Source organism: Camarhynchus parvulus, chromosome 27, assembly GCF_901933205.1.
Source record: "Camarhynchus parvulus chromosome 27, STF_HiC, whole genome shotgun sequence".
Classification (NCBI taxonomy): Eukaryota; Metazoa; Chordata; class Aves; order Passeriformes; family Thraupidae; genus Camarhynchus; species Camarhynchus parvulus.
The window spans coordinates 2,833,419-2,849,805 of record NC_044597.1 but is presented as its reverse complement, the minus strand read 5'-3'; the positions used below and the strand labels follow the sequence as shown (position 1 = coordinate 2,849,805).

At 52.0% G+C, this 16,387-nt stretch overlaps 1 protein-coding gene across 2 annotated transcripts; it reads right to left on the bottom strand.

Annotated features, from left to right (window-relative positions):
* Nucleotides 1-464: 464 nt before the first annotated feature.
* On the bottom strand, nt 465-16,168 carry CAVIN1 (caveolae associated protein 1). 2 transcript variants are annotated; one of them, XM_030966266.1, is made up of 3 exons: nt 16,054-16,168; nt 15,077-15,507; nt 465-2,804 (listed from the first exon to the last, which is right to left on the bottom strand). In XM_030966266.1, the coding sequence occupies exons 2-3, from the start codon at nt 15,494-15,496 to the stop codon at nt 2,139-2,141; spliced, it is 1,086 nt and encodes a 361-aa protein (XP_030822126.1). In that variant the 5' UTR covers nt 15,497-15,507; nt 16,054-16,168; the 3' UTR covers nt 465-2,138. The 2 variants fall into 2 exon arrangements, with proteins under 2 accessions (XP_030822126.1, XP_030822125.1); XM_030966265.1 differs by lacking the exon at nt 16,054-16,168 and adding an exon at nt 15,745-15,863.
* Between the last annotated feature and the right edge of the window lie 219 nt (nt 16,169-16,387).

Sequence of the window (16,387 nt, the reverse complement as noted above, 5' to 3'; positions counted from 1 at the left end):
ACTGTTAGCCCCCTGCAGCAGGGCTGTGGGGATGGATCCGTGTGGGGCTGAAGAGATCGGTCCTTGTGGGGCTGAGGGGATCGATCTCCGTAGGGCTGTGGGGACTGATCCTACAGGACTGTGGGCATGGATCCTATAGGACTATGGGGATCATCCCCGTAGGGCTGTGGGGATGGATCCCCTTGAAGCTCGGGGGATGGATCCCTGTGGGGCTCTGACTGTTAGCCCCTGCAGCAGGGCTGTGGGGATGGATCCGTGTGGGGCTGAGGGGATGGATCCGTGTGGGGCTGTGGGGATGGATTCCTGTGGGGATGGATCCCTGTGGGGTTGTGGGGATGGATCCCTGCGGGGATGGATCCCTATGGGGCTCAGCATGTCAGCCCCACACAGCAGGACTGTGGGGATCAGCCCCTGTGTGGCAGCCCCTCCTCAGCGCCCGGTGCCACAGACAGGCCTCACACTGGTGGTTTACAAAAGAGACTTTATTGCTGCGCTGCTGCCTGGGCACAGCCAGGGACAGGCGAGGATCACCCGGGGGCCTCTGCCACCCTGGCCCTGCTGTCCCGGCCCTGCAGCTCAGAGAAAACCCGCGTGAAAAAAACTGCCTGTGGGCCCGCAGGAGATTCTGTGAGGGCAGGTGAGCTGTGGGCTCACACGGGGCTGGGAAGCACCAGCAGCCAAGAGCCGGTGCCTCCCCACACCGGGAGCCTCGGGGCCACCGGTGTCTCAGGGCTGCCTGCAGCCGGCACACGGAACCGACCGCTCACACCTCCTGTGGGGAGGGAAGCTGTGGCAGGACCCCGAGGCTGGGACAGCACTGCTTGAAGGAAAATAATTCTTAAAGGAAAAGCAAGTTTATATACTGGGTTATGTGAGCAGCAGCAGCCTCGTGCTGGGGGAGCAGGATGGGGAATGCGAGGCTGGGGCTTGCAGCGGGGCTGAGTATGTAAGAGGCAAGCTGGGCTGAGCCAGACAGAGCCCCCAAGGCACTGTGTGCTGCCTTCATGCTGCCTCACTCAGGGCATGGAGTGAAGCTGCAGAGAGCAGGACACGGAGGAAAGCACAGGACGTGGGCATGGGCATGAGCCTGAGCTGTGCCAGGACCCCTGCAGAAAGCAGACGCTCAAGGTCTGGTGCTGGGCAGGTGTCAAGGCCTTTTTCTGATGGTCTACAGCCTCACATGGCAGCAGTGCATCCCATATCAAGTCCCTAGCCGTGGCAGCTGCTCCAGCATCGCTGCCTGGGTGTCCCCCTCTCCCAGGGCAGCAAGCATGGACCCCACTGCCTGCTGCCACCACCTCTGTGGGTGTGGAGGGAGCAGACCCAGTGCCCCGCCTCCATGCTGCTCCCTGCCCTGGGACTCCTCCTGGATCTCTGGCAGATCCCTGACCCGCGTGGGAAGCCTGCAGCTTGCTCTGTTCTTGCCACAGCCCCGGGGCACAGCGGGGAGGAGCAGTGAGCCCCAGCTGGGTGACACCCCAGCTGCAGGGTGGCTTCGTGCAAAGGTCACCCAGTCCTTGGGAGGGCAGAGAGGAGCACCCCCCCTGCCCCAGGCCAGCTCGGCTTGCCACGTGCTGCCCAACAAGAGGATTTGCTCAGCTCTTCCCTCCCGTGCACCGGCTGCATCCCAGTTCCTCTGGTCCCCCGAAGGAGCAGCCGGGTTGGGTGCTGGGAGTCTTCTTGCCTGTGGAGTGGCTGCAGAGCCTGGCACAGGGGGCCAGGTGGTGTGGGCTGGTGGGCTACTTGCAGGAAGCTTTCTTGACACCGGGTTTTTCTTATGGAGGACTCTTGAACTTTCAGCTGTACAGCTTCTTGGGATCAGCACTCTCCAGCTGGGTCAGGGCCCTGTCATTCAAAGCACATCTTCAGGTGTGGGGCAAGAAGGCTGCAGCAGGAATGGTCTCCGAGGGTGATTTAGTAGTGTAAGAAAAACAGTTCCGTGTTCCTAATGTTTATGTGCTAAAACTACAATATAAAATACACCTTGTACAAAGCAGGCGGGGGATCGGCATCGGCTCTGCAGGGTAAGAAGGATGCATTGTGTACACTTCCCTGGGGCTCCAGGGCAGGGAGAGCTTGAAATGTGAGTGATATTGTGTTCAGCTGTCGTCCACAACCCTTGTGCTCTGCAGCCTGTCCTACTCGCTGTCACTCTTGTCCACCAGTACCGCGTCAGTCTCCTCCGTGATCTCCAGCAGGGTGTGCATGTCGGGGCTCTCCCCACGCATCAGGTCTGAATTTTCTCCTTCCTCTCCACCAACCTCCACCAGCTCTGTGGCTTTCACCTCCACCTCACCCTCTCTGATTTTCTTGACATGGAAAGTGAAGGGTGGCACTTTGTAGACGGCTGTCTTGGACCTGGCGTAGATGGTGTGGTCAGGGGTGAAAGACTTCCTCAGTTTGTCCCGAGAGCTCTTCATCTTCTCTCTCCTTTCGTTAGTCACAATTTTAGTGCCCAGTTTGTTCATCCTCTTCTCCAGGTTGTGGCGGGTCTTCTCCAAGTTGTGGCGGGTCTTCTCCAGGTTTTCCTTGGTCTTTAGCTTAGTCTTTTCCATCTTCTCCTTTGAGAATGCCTTCTTAAAGTCATCCACCCTTTTCATGCCGCTCCTTTTGATGCGTTCTGCCCGTGACTCTTCGATAATCTCCTCAATCTCCACCTCCTCATCCGAGGAGAGCTGGATGTGGTCCTCCTCTGCATGGTCCTCACCCACAGGGACCTCTTCACCCTCACCTTCCTTCTCCACCTTTTCACCTTCCTTTAGGGACTTGCTGATGCTCAGTTTAGATGGGAGCTTCACTTCATCCTGCAAGACACAGAGCGGAGCCAGTGAGACACACAGACACCGGCAACCCCGGAGCCAGCCTGTCCTCCCTCCCACACATCGGCCTCCACCCAGCTAAACACACCCAGGTACCTCAGGCCTGGGCTCATCCTCCCTTACTGCAGCTGATAAAGTCATTGTGAGGAGGATCTGCTTAGGACTCTCCCGTACCAGGACTCAGGCACCAGCTCTGCTCACCCTAGGCTGGCTCCAAACTCATCTGTGATGCCAGAAGTACAGGAAAGGCAGCCCAGCACTGAAACTGGAGCCTTTCCCTTCTTCCTCTGTCTGTGTCACAGTCTTGTGCCCTCCAGTTTCATCTTTATCCTGGACCTGGCCCGCAGCTCCTCACTCCAGGGACATGTGGACCATCAGGACAGTGGTCTTCAGAATTCCAGCCTGGCCAGGTCCAGCTGTGGCCCTGGGCACAGCACATGGCTGCAGAGGCACAGCCAGAGCTGAGAGTCTGGCCACAGCACCAGCGTGCACACTCTGTCCTGGCTGCCCCCAGGCTGCACTCAGACTTTCCCAAGGCCTCAGGATCCAGATGTGGGGCTGGGAATCTCTTGGGATGCAGCAGGCTGCCCTGTTTTTCCTATTTCTCCACTGGGGAATAAGTTAGAGAATTTGCCCAAGTCCATATCTGGAGATAGTGGAGACAGCAGTCCCAACTCACACAGCCTGGTCTGCAAGGAGACACAGCTCTACTTGGGACAGGGCTGGATTCATTCAGCTTCTCCACGAGCCTGAGCCAGCCAAGTTCCTGATCCCAGTGGCAGAGGACAAGCATGTGCCTGGGAGAGGGGCACAGGTCTGGAGTGGGATTGGTTTTCATCTGAGCAGCACATAGCAGGCATCCCTGCTGCAGTGATTCACCTCTCTGTTCCCGGGACAGGCTGGAAATAGCCCATCACTGTCCAGAGCCTCACAGCTGCAGGGCTGCAGCTCACGCTCGGAAATTTATTGCCCAAGCAGTTCTAATCTACAGAGCTGGGTGGGAGAGGTGGGAGCTGCCAGGACCAGCCTGTCAGGAATCCAGCAGCAGCCAAAGGGCAATGTGTGGAACGGGCACTCAGCATGCTGAGCTGCTGGGCTGAGGTTTGGAGAAGAGCCTGGGCAGCAGCACAGCCAGGTGCCATTCTGAGCCCGGGGCAGGCAGCAGCAGAGCAGAGCAAGGATGGCATTCCAGTCCTGCACTGGAAACCAAGGGGCAGCCCCTGGTGTATCCCAAGTGCTTGAAGTGCATGGAAAATCCTGGAACACTGTTTGCCTGCCCCTGGCTTGGGGACATGCCCTGGGTGACTTGGCTGTGGCACCTCCCATGCTCTGCATGTCACAGCAGCTGCCACGTGCACGAAGGAGCTGCACAGGTGCCAAGAGCCAGGACAGGGGGGTGTTCCTGGTGCTGTTGTTGGACAGAACATCCCGGTCCCTGCTCAGAGCAGGAAGGGATGGGGTGTGTGCACACCCTCACCCTGAGCACTGTCCCACCCCACGCCACTGCCCGGCCTGACCAAGGTCACTGCCACTCTGTGGCTCTGGCCTGAGCTCCTGGAGATGCCCTCCCTGCAGACAGGGTGCTGTCCCCAGCCCTGCCTTCCCTTCCACCCCTGGAGAAGTGACACAACTCATCGAATACGTGACTCCAGCACAGCTTCACTGCGTGAAATCCAGATGCTCTCAGCTGCTTTCTCATTTTTTCCCAAGCACAGGTACTGATCCTTGGGCCAGCTGATGTTCTGGAAGCACAAGGGCATCTGGAGTAACTTTTGTGAGCAGTGGAAAGCCAGCTCCGTGGAGCACTGGGCTCAGTGGGGATGGCACGGGCTGCAGTGTCTGTGGTGAAAGCACAGAGCTTTCATTCTGGGTTTTCTTCAGAGCAGAGAATTGTGCTGGGTGAAGTTCTTCACCCTCCAGATCACAGGTCAGGTCTCATACACTTTGTGGAGATTAAGGTGAAGTGGCCAACATGTGTTTTCTTCATTTGATGAGCCACTTCAGCAGAAAACAATACACACGCTCTCCAGAGGGCCAGGTCAGTCCAGGGCAAACCCACATCAGGGGGAAGGCAGGGATCCTGTTCTCCACAACAACACCTGCCAGAGCAATCCCAGAAAATTCCAGGGACCCTGCCCAGCCAGCAGAACATCAGGAACTCCAGCCACTTCCTTCCCTCTGAGGCAACACAATGAGCCAGAACAAAGGCATCCCCCTCTTGCCTGGCACAGCTGTCCCTGGAAATGGGCCATATCCTGCAAACCCTGATCCTATCAGCCCCTTGTGAGCTCCAGAATATGTGTTTGCAGCAAGAAACACCACCTCAAATCTCCACGTCTGTCACATAAATAACAACCTTTCTTCACCTTTCCTTGTGCTACACCAGTATATCCAGCTCTTGACTGAATTTTCTGATGTGATGGGATGGGCTGAGCCAGCAATGCTCCCATCCAGCCTCAGCAGCATCCTGCAGCTCTTCCCTCTCAGCCACAAAGACATGGCCAGCAGCAGCTTTGGGTACATGGCACAGTGGGAGCAACAACCCCTCTTGGGCTGCCTGCAGCTCTCCCAAACCCTGCACTTCACCTGGAGAGCAGCAGCTGCCCAGCTCTGTGATCCCAGGGGCTGCACTCTCCCTTCTCCCACTCTGCCAGCCCTGCTCCATCCCCCAGCCTGGCAGTGCTCACAGCTCTGCCTCTGTCAGGAGGCACCTCATGGATCAGACCCAGAGGCACAGAGGGAGCACAGCCCTTCCCATACATGAGGATCCCAGCCTCCCTCCTTGGGATTGTTTCCAAGAGCTTTTCTCCAGCTGTGTTTGGGAAACCCATCATGTCCTGCTCCTGGCCTCTCTCTCTCTCTCCCCTAGGTATAATTCCTGCATTTCTCACCCTCAGCCCACCTCTTCCTCACTGATTGCTGGTCTGACCAGTAGATACCCAGCTGGGGGAGCACTGGAGGATTTTCATCAGTGTGCTAAGGGACAGTCCCCAGAGTCCAAGCTCACCTGCATGCAGGGAGCATTCCTGGTACCAGCACAGCTGGTGTGAGAGCATCCACAGCAGCTCTGGCACACGTTAATGGGGATCAGCCCGTCCTGCTGAGCATCCCTTGCATGTACCCCCTCCCCTGCACCCAGGCACTGCCCAAAAGCCACCAAGAGTCTCCTCCTCCCTGCCCAGGAGGTTTCTCCAGTGGGGAAGGGGAACTGCCTGGTTTGTGCAGGACATGCCTGCAGACACAGGCGTGCAGGGTAATGGGACGTGACTGAAACAATCAAGAACCATCCCAGGCCCATGGCTGGCTGCTGCACAAATCCCTGCTCTGTCCAAGCAAGGCACTATGCTCTCTGCACTTCATTTTACTCATGACTCATCCAGCTGAGCCACATTTTTAACACCAGGCATTCTATTTTTACTCAGAAAACACTGATCCTGAAGTGGGCAAGTCCAAAATCCTGGGTCTTGGCATCCCTGCCTGTTGGGGTGTTCAAAACCTGGCTCCCAATCAGCAGAGGCAAACCAGTTCTGTCCTCTCTGCTTTCATCCAACTGGCACAAGGACAGCGAGTAAACAACATTTTTCAGATTTTGTTACCAGCAGCAGCAGCAAACTCTGTGTACAGTGCAGAGCTGCACCCAGCAGCAGGACAGGGACATGGAGCCTGCATTATCCCTGCAGCACGGAGCTCCTGGGATGAGCTGTGCTTTGGGAAGCTCCCTGGCACTGGGCCTGTCCATCTGTGGACTTTGTGGGCACCCAGAGGGGCCCCACAGCCAGCCCCAGGGGCAGCTGGCTGCCAGCTGCTCTGTGTCCTCCTACTTCAAACAACCCCGAGCTGTCGGATCCTCAGCAGTCTCTCCCCTGAGTGGGCTTTTATCTGACATTGTTTTCGAGTTCCCTGGCAGTGAGTCACCCGCAGCCCACGGCCATGGACACCAGCCTGGTTGCTACAACACACGTAAACACTTCCCCTGGCATATAAAAAGGCCAAGGAGACACAGAGCTGAGCTGCATTCCCAGTCAGTGTGTAAGGAACTGAGTCCCAGCACTCCCAGCCACTCTGCTCTCCAGTTGGAAGGTTTAATGGAAGGTTCTCACATGCACATGCAAATCACATCTGCAATTCATTTCACTCCGTTATTTTCACACAACTGCAACAGCACAAACAGAGAGTTTGGTTGATGTTTGCAGCAGCAACATGCAGAAAACGACCAGCTCACATTCCTGGGCTCCACTATGACCAAATCAGGCTGATCCCAACACTTTGTGAGCTGGAGCCCCTCCTGCACCCACCCCGGGCAGCACAGCCTGGCCCTGGCCTCGGGCAGCCTGGGGGAGGATTAGGAGGAGCTTGGGCAGCAAACAGCCCTCCAGGTCAGGTCAAACTGTGCCAGAGGAGAACAAGTTCTGCTCCCGTTTCCATGAGAACTGCTCTGCTGTGCCAGGCCTCAGAGGACACTGTTTTGTGCTGACCTTCCAGCAGTGTCATGGGAAGGAGGATTAGCTATTCCTGAGTAACAACAGCGTGCCTGAGAAGCACCCTGAACATACCAGGGCTCAGGAGTGTCCAGATACCCTGCACAGAGGGGCCTGTGCTTTCCTCTCCAGTGGAACAGATCTTTTCTGTGGAAACTGAAATTGCTAGTTTGCTAGATCACAAAAAAAGAGGCTTTTCTTGCATCTGACATTCTCCTTGAAAAGGAGAAGTTTTCCCTGGCAGCTTTGAGCAGAAACCACAATTCCTAGACTTGGTTCACTCTCAGCTGGCTCTTGGAATATTCCTGTCCAGCCAGGTGGTCATTCTCACTGGACAGTGCTGCAAATGCTGCTGGGTGACCCCCAAAGGGCAGCTGGAGCTTGGGGTGTTTTATCCAGCAGCTGCACAATGACAGGAAGGCAACAGGCCACTGTGGCCTCTGTGGATTAAATGTTATATGAACAGCAGTTAAAGTCACCACTGCAGTGTGTGCAGGACCTGACTCTGAGCAAGCAGCCCCAGGGACTGTGGCCAGACAGAAATGGGAGATGCTGCCCAAAACATTGGAAGTTTTATGTCACAGTTCGTGCTCTCTGCCTGTTTTACCTGTTTAAAACAACAACTTCAAACCATACCACAATCACAAACGAATGCTCACAAGAAGCCTGAGGAGGTTCCAGGGCTGCATTTCCCAGGGAGAAATGGCAGCTCAAAGAACAGGTGGGATTTGCCACAGCAGAGCCAACTGCCCCTGGCCACCTGCCCTTTTCCATGCAAGCCACACAGCAGCTCCTCCTGAGGGAAAATCCCAGCTCCTCACACCCACGCTCATGCAGCAAGCACATTAGTCAGAGCAGGATCAGCCTTGGAGGTCTGAGAGCCCGAGGCAGTGCCAAGCAGGAGAGAAGCAAAGGCTCGGAATCAGCAGCTCCCAGAGCTTCAGAAGAGGTTCAGAGGGATCTTCAGGGGGTGCCGCTGACGAGGCCCTAAACTGCTGCCTCCTCCTGTGTCTTCTGCTGCCCTGGGCCTGTCTCCACGGGCTGGGCTCAGAGGGCAGTCCCTGGCGAAGACTCAAGGCATACCCGTGGCATCTTCTCGGGCTAAGATGAGGAAAACTGCGTTTCAATGGCCAGGGAAAGGGAGCACAATGGAAACACTTACCTGTTCCTTCCTGGAATCGGATTGAGAACAACAGTGATCCGGGTTAGCACGAGAACAAGCAGAGAGAAAAGGCAACAGGGGTGTGTTTTAGTCAAGGGAGAAGCCAGGAAGCAGAATTGGACAGAAAAGAGAGTCAGCAAAGATCTGTGAGATGGAAGAGTGTCTGTGTCTGATTCAGAAGGTCCCAGGAGACACAGGATCCCAGGCACTGCCACTGCCACAGGGCCAGACCCTGCTCACGATCACAGGGCTTCAGTGTCACCTGCTGGGGCCATGTCTCCCTTTGCTGTGGTGTAGCTGAACTCAGAGTTTGTTTGTAAGTGTAAGATCATGAAAAAAGGGTGGTGTGTCACGGACATATTTCATGGAAAATCATTTTGTTAGGATTTTTTCTCCTGAGAAGCTGAGAGGCCTCAGAAAGAAAATGTAAACAATAATTATCTGCTGCTGTGGAATGCAACGGGTGCATCTTTGATTGGTCTCATGTGGTTGTTTTTAATTAATGGCCAATCACAGTCCAAGATGGTCAGTCACAAGATTTTATTATCATTCCATTCCTTTCTATTCCTTAGTAACCATCTGATGAAATCCTTCTTTTAGTGAAGGTAAATAGTAGAATAGTAAAACTATTCTTTTAGTATAGTTTTAGTATATCATTTTCTTTTTATATAATACATATAATGAAATAATAAATTAGCCTTCTGAAACACGGAGTCAAGATTCTCATCTCTTCCCTCATCCTGGGACCCCTGTGAACATGACCACAGCGGTGATTTTAAAGCCCTGTGTTTATTGATTGAAGTGCAGAGGCTGCAGAGATTGAAGCAGGCGGGTGCAGCTCCAGAACTCTATCCGCTGGTTTTGTCACGTACTGACCTTACCCTAAAGCAGCGCCAGATAATTCCCAGCAGCTCCCAGATCTCTGCACCCAGTGACACAGCAAAGTCAGGCATGGCCTTGACTCTGGCTTCCAAGGGTTGGACAAAGTTTGTGTCCAATAGTGCCAAGAGGTTCATGGAAAGAGAAGCCTCAAGCCTTAGAGATGAGACTTTTGAGTGCTCCAGAACAGGACAGAACACCAAGGAATACTGCTGAGATAAAAAAAATCTAAATTATGAGGGGAGAAAGCAAATCAGGTTGGGATTAGGTAAATGTTAGAGGGATAAATAATTCATTCTCTAGCAGCATCTCCCTGACTAGCAGAGTCCTCCCAGCCTCTGTAATTCTGGGTGTTGTGCAATCTGCCTGGCACTTCTTTCTATCAGGCACATCCAGGTACCCTGTGTCCTGGAAGCTGTGTCTGAAAAGCTGGATCTGCCTCATGAGCTGTGAGAAACAGCCCTTGGGACCAGCACCAGAGCTGGTGCAAAGCAAGGGAGGGAGGGGGGGGGAGAGGAGGAGGCTGTGCTTGGAAAAATGCTTTTGCCTTTAGTGAGTCAGAAGAGAGGGAGAGCTGTAGGAAACAGAGAAGTAAATAGATTGAGAGTGAAAAGGAGCTTTTTTCCCCCGACAGCATTAAGACGTTTTGATGCCATTATCAGTCCGTTTGTAGCACTGGCTTTGCTCTCAGATCTGCTCCTCCCGGATAAATCTGCCTGAGCTGATTGATGACTCCGGAGCTGCTCCTGAACAGCAAAGCAGCAAAGATGGGGTTTGTATTACAGATCCTTTGCAGACACTGACATTTGCATCCTCACATAAAGCTGGAGACTAAACATCCTGAGACTTTTCATTCCAAATATTTTATTTTCCTTTACTGATACTGCACATTTTGTTTCTGCTCTTTGTCTGTCTCACAGCTGGACAGTGGACCCACAATTCTTCAGGTGCCCTGTAAGTTGTAGGAAATCTTGCAGAATCAAGAGAATAATCCCAAATGGGAAAAAAGAGGGTTAAGCCAGTTGCTGAATAGTTTATAAATCATTGCTATGCCTTCTGGGTTGTGCACATGAGAGGCCTGAGGGAGGAATATGTGATAGGAGGGATATTACCTTGGGTTTGTTCTCATGAGCCACTACTCATCCAATCTAACCCTATCCCAATGGCTGGGCAGCCTCTGGCCCTTTGCTCTGAGACAATTTGTGGCTGCACAGCTCAGCCTGGAACTATAATGGTGAAAGGATTTTAGCAAAGCAAACAGTTCTGGCACCAACTGCTTATAAATAATAGCTGAGCAATGAAATATTAATGCAGTTGATCCTAGATTGCAACAGAGAAATCCATGCTCCAGAGCTGTCTGCTGGTAGACTGGTAATCTGCACCAAAAGAAATCCTAAGAGTCAGAGCTATTAACATCCTGGCTTTTTTTAAGGCTCAGTCTCCTCTGAATTATTATCTTGAACCTCTTATAGTTCCATAATATGCAGAGAATATGCAAGATTTTTGTACATTGGGATGTTCATGTGGTCCCCCTGCAATGGAGGCAGCACTGACAGGAGCTGCTTTAGACAGGATTTGCAGTGAAATTGAAACTTGCATTTTATTTTAAAATATTATCAGAAAATGAATACAGTGGCTGCTGCAATGCAAATCCCTGCTGTGACCCACTGGGAAGAGGGATGGATGTGCCAGCACAGAGAGCTCTCAGCCACGTGGAGCCAGCTGGTTTTGCAGGAAAAGCAACCCCGTGGGTACCTGGTGCTGTGCCTATCCAAGCACTGTCACCAAAATTGCTTTGGAAATCCCTGTTTAGTTTTAATGCTGAGCTGGGCAGGCAGCACTGAACTGCAGGCACGTCACCCACCCAGGCTGTCCCTCAGGGCTGTGGATCTTCCTGGCTCTTGTCAATGCTCCACTGCCATTAAACTCATCATGAATGAGTTTCTGAATGATTAATTTGAAACAAAACCATGGCTCAGGGCAGCTGCCATTCTGTTTGGGCAGTGGAGAAAAGCTGTAGCCTGGGGGCAGCGGGTTTGTATGCCCTGAGGTCCCTGCCCTGTGCTGCTCCTCAGCTCCCTGAGCTCATCTCTTTTTCCACACTCTTTTTGAGGAGCACAGGCCCAAAACTGAGGCAGCTCAGGTGTGAATCTGTCACATTAATGAGTGGGTTTGAAATCTCCCCCTCCTTCTCTCCATGTACAGTCTCCCATCCGTATAAGGCCCACGCCAGCACAAAGCCAGGCTGGGCTATTTATATTTCCCTGCCCAGCCCTACCCACCCAACACTGCATGGCTGGGATCCAGGTCCCACCCTGCTCTCCCAGCAGCACAACCCTTCCCATGGAAACTCACATCTCGCACAGCTCAGAGCAGCCACCAAAACCCCCAGAAGAGCAGATGAGCCCCAAGGGAGCCTCCCAAGAGGACAGCGTGGGGAGCACACGCTCACACCCCTCAGACAAAGCTGCTCTTCCCAATAAAAACACTGCAACAAAACACTGCAACTTCTCCCAACAAAAACATCCCCAGAGCTCAGCCCACACCAGCCTCAAAATAAAGGACCAGCACACTTTAGAAATTCAATACTCTGTGTGCGTGCCGAGTGCTGCAGGGGTTTGTCCAGCTGTAACAAAATCAGCCTCTGGCATTTGCAGGAATAAGTTTAATTGTCAAAAAAAGGTTTGGAGGAAAATGCCAAGCTTACATAAACTGCCACGTGCTGCTCTGCAGCTCTCACAAAGTCTGGTTTCAGAGCAGTAGCTGCTTGCACAGGACATCCATTATTTAACCATGAACTGCAGTAACCAGCCCCATGTTGAGGATCCTAAAACCAGGAGATTTGGGATGAAGTCACTTCAGTTTGTTTTTATTAGCAACCACTCTCACGGAATTTTTTGGTGTCCTGATTTCTCTGAAAGACAGGAGCCCGGGACAGAGGCACAAAGGAAGCTCTGAGCTCTGCTCTGGGGCTGCTGAGCAGTGCAGGCACTCACTGACATCAGTCTTTTTAGGAAGGTAAATTCTGCACTGAATGTCTGTGTACACAGTGGCCTGTCAAAGCTGTCACCTCTGCTTTGGCTCAGCAAGTTTTCAAAAGAGAAAGATGGGGCAATTTGGAGGGATACAGTTGTTTTGGAGTTTTTTTCTAAAGAATTGATTTAATTCCCTACATTAAGTCTATACAAGAACTATTAACTTGGAGAAATCAGACCAGCTCCTGGCAAAATCAGCTCAAAGAGGGTAAGCAAGTGAGAAAACACAAGCATGGACAGGACTGAGTGATGCCTGTAACTGTTCTGCTCAATACCTCCCCTCAGCCAGGCCATGGGAGTGATAGCCAGGCCTGCATTTTCTCCCCCAGATTTTGAAACCACCCCAGCAGATGTGCTCAGGATCATGCCACAGGTCAGGCTTTCCCTGATAAAAATTTGGTTTTCATCTCCTCCTAATCTACAGCAAGCACAACACAATTCTCACAGGCAGTCTGACTTCCCTCCAAGGTGCAAAAGTTTTTATTTGCACTCCCGAAATAATCCCTCCACAATGGCTGAAACCTTAGGACTCAATGCTGAGAGAATAATCAAACATCAAGAACCAGCAAAGAGCTCATTTATCGTTATTTTTTATTTCATCCAGCTGCAGAACTGTACAATATTGAACCCTATTAGAGCAGGACTCTTGCTGTGCTCAGATCTCTCACCCGAAAACAGCCATGCTGCTGTAAAAAATTATGGCAGTTTTTACATCTCTAAGGATGAGTTTATCTCTTGTTCTCCAGAAGAAAAGACTAATAAATCTTTGGACTTTTTGCCACAGCAACTGGAAACACACAGGAGTCACCCCCAGCTTGGGAAAGCAGCTTTCCCAGAGTCAGAGAGGAGCAATAATGTGCTCAGCACCGCAGAATTCATTACATGACCAGTAAAATACCCAACAGACACTTTGGTAGATGAGGGTCTGAGAAGTGAGACCCTGAATTAGATGTGAGTTATTTTGTAATTATTTGGTTTTAACTGTAGACACGGTTAGGGAAGCACAGTGAATTGCTCAGTTAACCCCAGGGTGGACCCCAGAGCTGGATGATTTCCCTGCAGGGCTGGGTCTGCTCCACTCCCATGGAAGTGCCAGCACGTCCGTGAGGGCACAAACAGATCCATTTCACATGGAGAATTCCTTACCTGTGCTCTGTGACATTCCAATCACACTAAATTCCATGCTGGGAAATCATCCCAAATCCCAAATCATTCCTTCCCCTAATGTCTCCATGACTCCTCAAGCCCCTGGCACAGCCCTTGTCCAAAGAACTCTTTCCAAGGCTGCTCTGTGTTCACCACAGCAGCAGGGGCAGGCCCCAAGCCTTTAGAAACAGGATTGCTTTTTCATATCAGAAAAGAAACTCTGCACAATATCAATAAGGCACAGCAAACCAACACGAACTGCTCATGAAACACTAACCTGCAGATGTTTGGGATGCTTCCCAAGGACCTTGAACCTTGCCAGCTTCCTACCTATTTCCGTAACTGACATGGAATGTTATGTTTAAGCAATTCCCTCCACTCCTCTCATTTTGCAGTGGTCGTTGCTTCAATTTTATTTTTCCACTGATTGATTGATACAAAGAGCTTGTAATAAATCCACACACATATATCTGGCTATAATTGGTCGTGCTTCCTGTATGATCCGAACAGGCTTTCAGCCTTTCAGTCATGATAAAACAACAAATGCTCAAGCTCTGAACCAAGAAATCCCACAGGTGTCTGACCCCTGAGCCTGTCATGAGCCACTCGCCCTCAAACCTCACAGAAAGGACCATTTTCCCTTTTATTCTGCCTTTTTTCCTCTCTCTTCCTATGATCAGCACTCGAAGCTTCTCCATTTGTTCCTAGTGCTGGCTATTATTAACCCAGAGATTTCAACTGTAGCATTAACTGTTTCACTCACTTTTCTCCCCTGTCCCAACAGAAGAGTTTGCTTTGATGCAGAAAACTAACTCCAGGCAGGAAACCTGACAGAATCACGTTCCTCTGTCTCTCTCCTTGTTTAATGTTAAATGAAAACTCCAACACTTAGTGCAGGGGGTGAACATCAAGCAAACTAAAGCTGTTATTGAGACCAAACAAGAAGGTTTAAGGCTTGCAGGATGCAGAAGAAAGAAGATGGGAATTGTACAAGCCCTTAGCAAAGGCCACCCCCAGCACTGCCAAGCTCAGGGGGCTGGGCTGGATTTTCTCTGACAGCTCTATCTGCCCTGGCTGGACAGATTAACCCCGAGGCTGGGGTTACTATCACTTGTTACCAGATGCATGTCACAAATTTGAAATATCATCGGTCTCCACGTAGCCATACACATGGTGTCTCTTGGTAGAGGGCACGTTGGCAGATGGATTTCCAACACCCCCTTCTAGATCCCAGAGCACTATTGCTCTTTGTTGAGCTAAGCACTTAAATCAGGTTATTTTGACACTTCTGGCCCATTGCAGCGAGTTCTTAGGGCTGGGAACTCACGATTGATCCCTATCTGCACTAAAATTCCTGTTAAATGGGACAACTCTGTCAAACTTTGTCTTAGGACACGCAGCAAATGTTAAACCACAAATGAGGTGACGGGAGACCCGCCTCAGCTTGGACTGCCAGAAAATCTGGGGAGTTTGGGAGAACATGCAGCGTGACGGGACCCTCAGCAAAGAAAACACCCACTAACAGGACGGAAAGACATCATGAAACACTTTCCTTACCTGATAGATCATGACTTTGAAGTTCCTGCGTTTCAGGAGCTCCGCTTCGTTGGCCTCCAGCTTCTTGATCTGCCCGGCTTGCTTCTCCAGGTTCTGCCTGACGGTTTTCACGTTGACGCTCACCTTGCGCACCTTCTCCAGCATTTTGTTGACGGTGTTGCTGGTGGTGGTGTGTGCCTTGGTCAGCTTGGTCAGCTCTCCCTGGATGCTGGTCACCGCGCTATCCATCTCCTGCTGCCTCTCCTCCAGCTGCGTTTGGGTCAGCTGGATCTGATCCACGGCCCCGATGATCTTGTCCAGCAGGGTCAGCACCATCACGCCGTTGATCTGGTCGGGTTTGATGGGCTCCTCGGGCGCTTGCTCCTCCGAGGTCTCCGAAACGGTGGGCGGCTCGATGATTTGCAAGGTGGTGTCCTCCATGGTGGCTGTCACTGCGGGGAGAGAGCAGGGAAAGCTGAGCCCGAGCCTGGGCTAAACTCCGCGCTGGGAGAGCAGCCAGGAATGGGGAGCGCAGCGAGCGAGAGGCTGTGCTGAAATTCAAATGGCACAGCCCCGCACGGCCGGCCAGTGGAACTGCCCTGCAAAATTTTCCAGCCTTGCAGCAGGTCATTGGCTGACTCCACCTCAGCTATAGAAAAGGAGCCGCTGCCAAATGCCTGCTGACCCACCCTTTTGAAATGATTAAAATAGTTGGAGGGGAGACGAGGGCTCTGCATGCAAACACAAGCGCGGCTCAGCCAGGAATGCAAAGCTCTGGAGCTGCAGCCGCCCCTGCTTTACTCTCAGGCTCAAGGCGCTGAAGTAACAGGAGGAAAAAACAAAATCCTTTAGTGAACGGCTCGGGAAGCTGCTGGGAAGACAGTGGGAAGCAAGCAGCCCCATCTGGGCACAGCTGTGTGCACTGAAGGCTTTAAACAACTTTCTTAAGGTTTAAACAACTGCAAATGCTGAAGTTCAGACCTTTTGCCAGTACTTACGTTTGAGGTTTTTTCTCCAGGACTATGAAACCCATTTTAAAGAAATGCCACGATTGGAATTCAGCAGTTACAGCATGAAAAGTGGATAGGATCTAAGATACAAGTCTGTATTTTAAATGCGCCCGCTCCCATGTACATGAATGTACAGGAGGCTCACATGGTACATGCAGGGCGCAACAGATCTCCAATCTGTGTGGAGATTTAACTTCTCTGAGTTAAATCCCCACACAGATTTAACTCAGAGAAGGAGAATTCCCTCCTGAAGTGAGGCAGCTGGGCACTCCCCCTAAAGGAGCTCTCCCAGCTCTGCAATCCTCGAGCCCTCTGCAGGTCC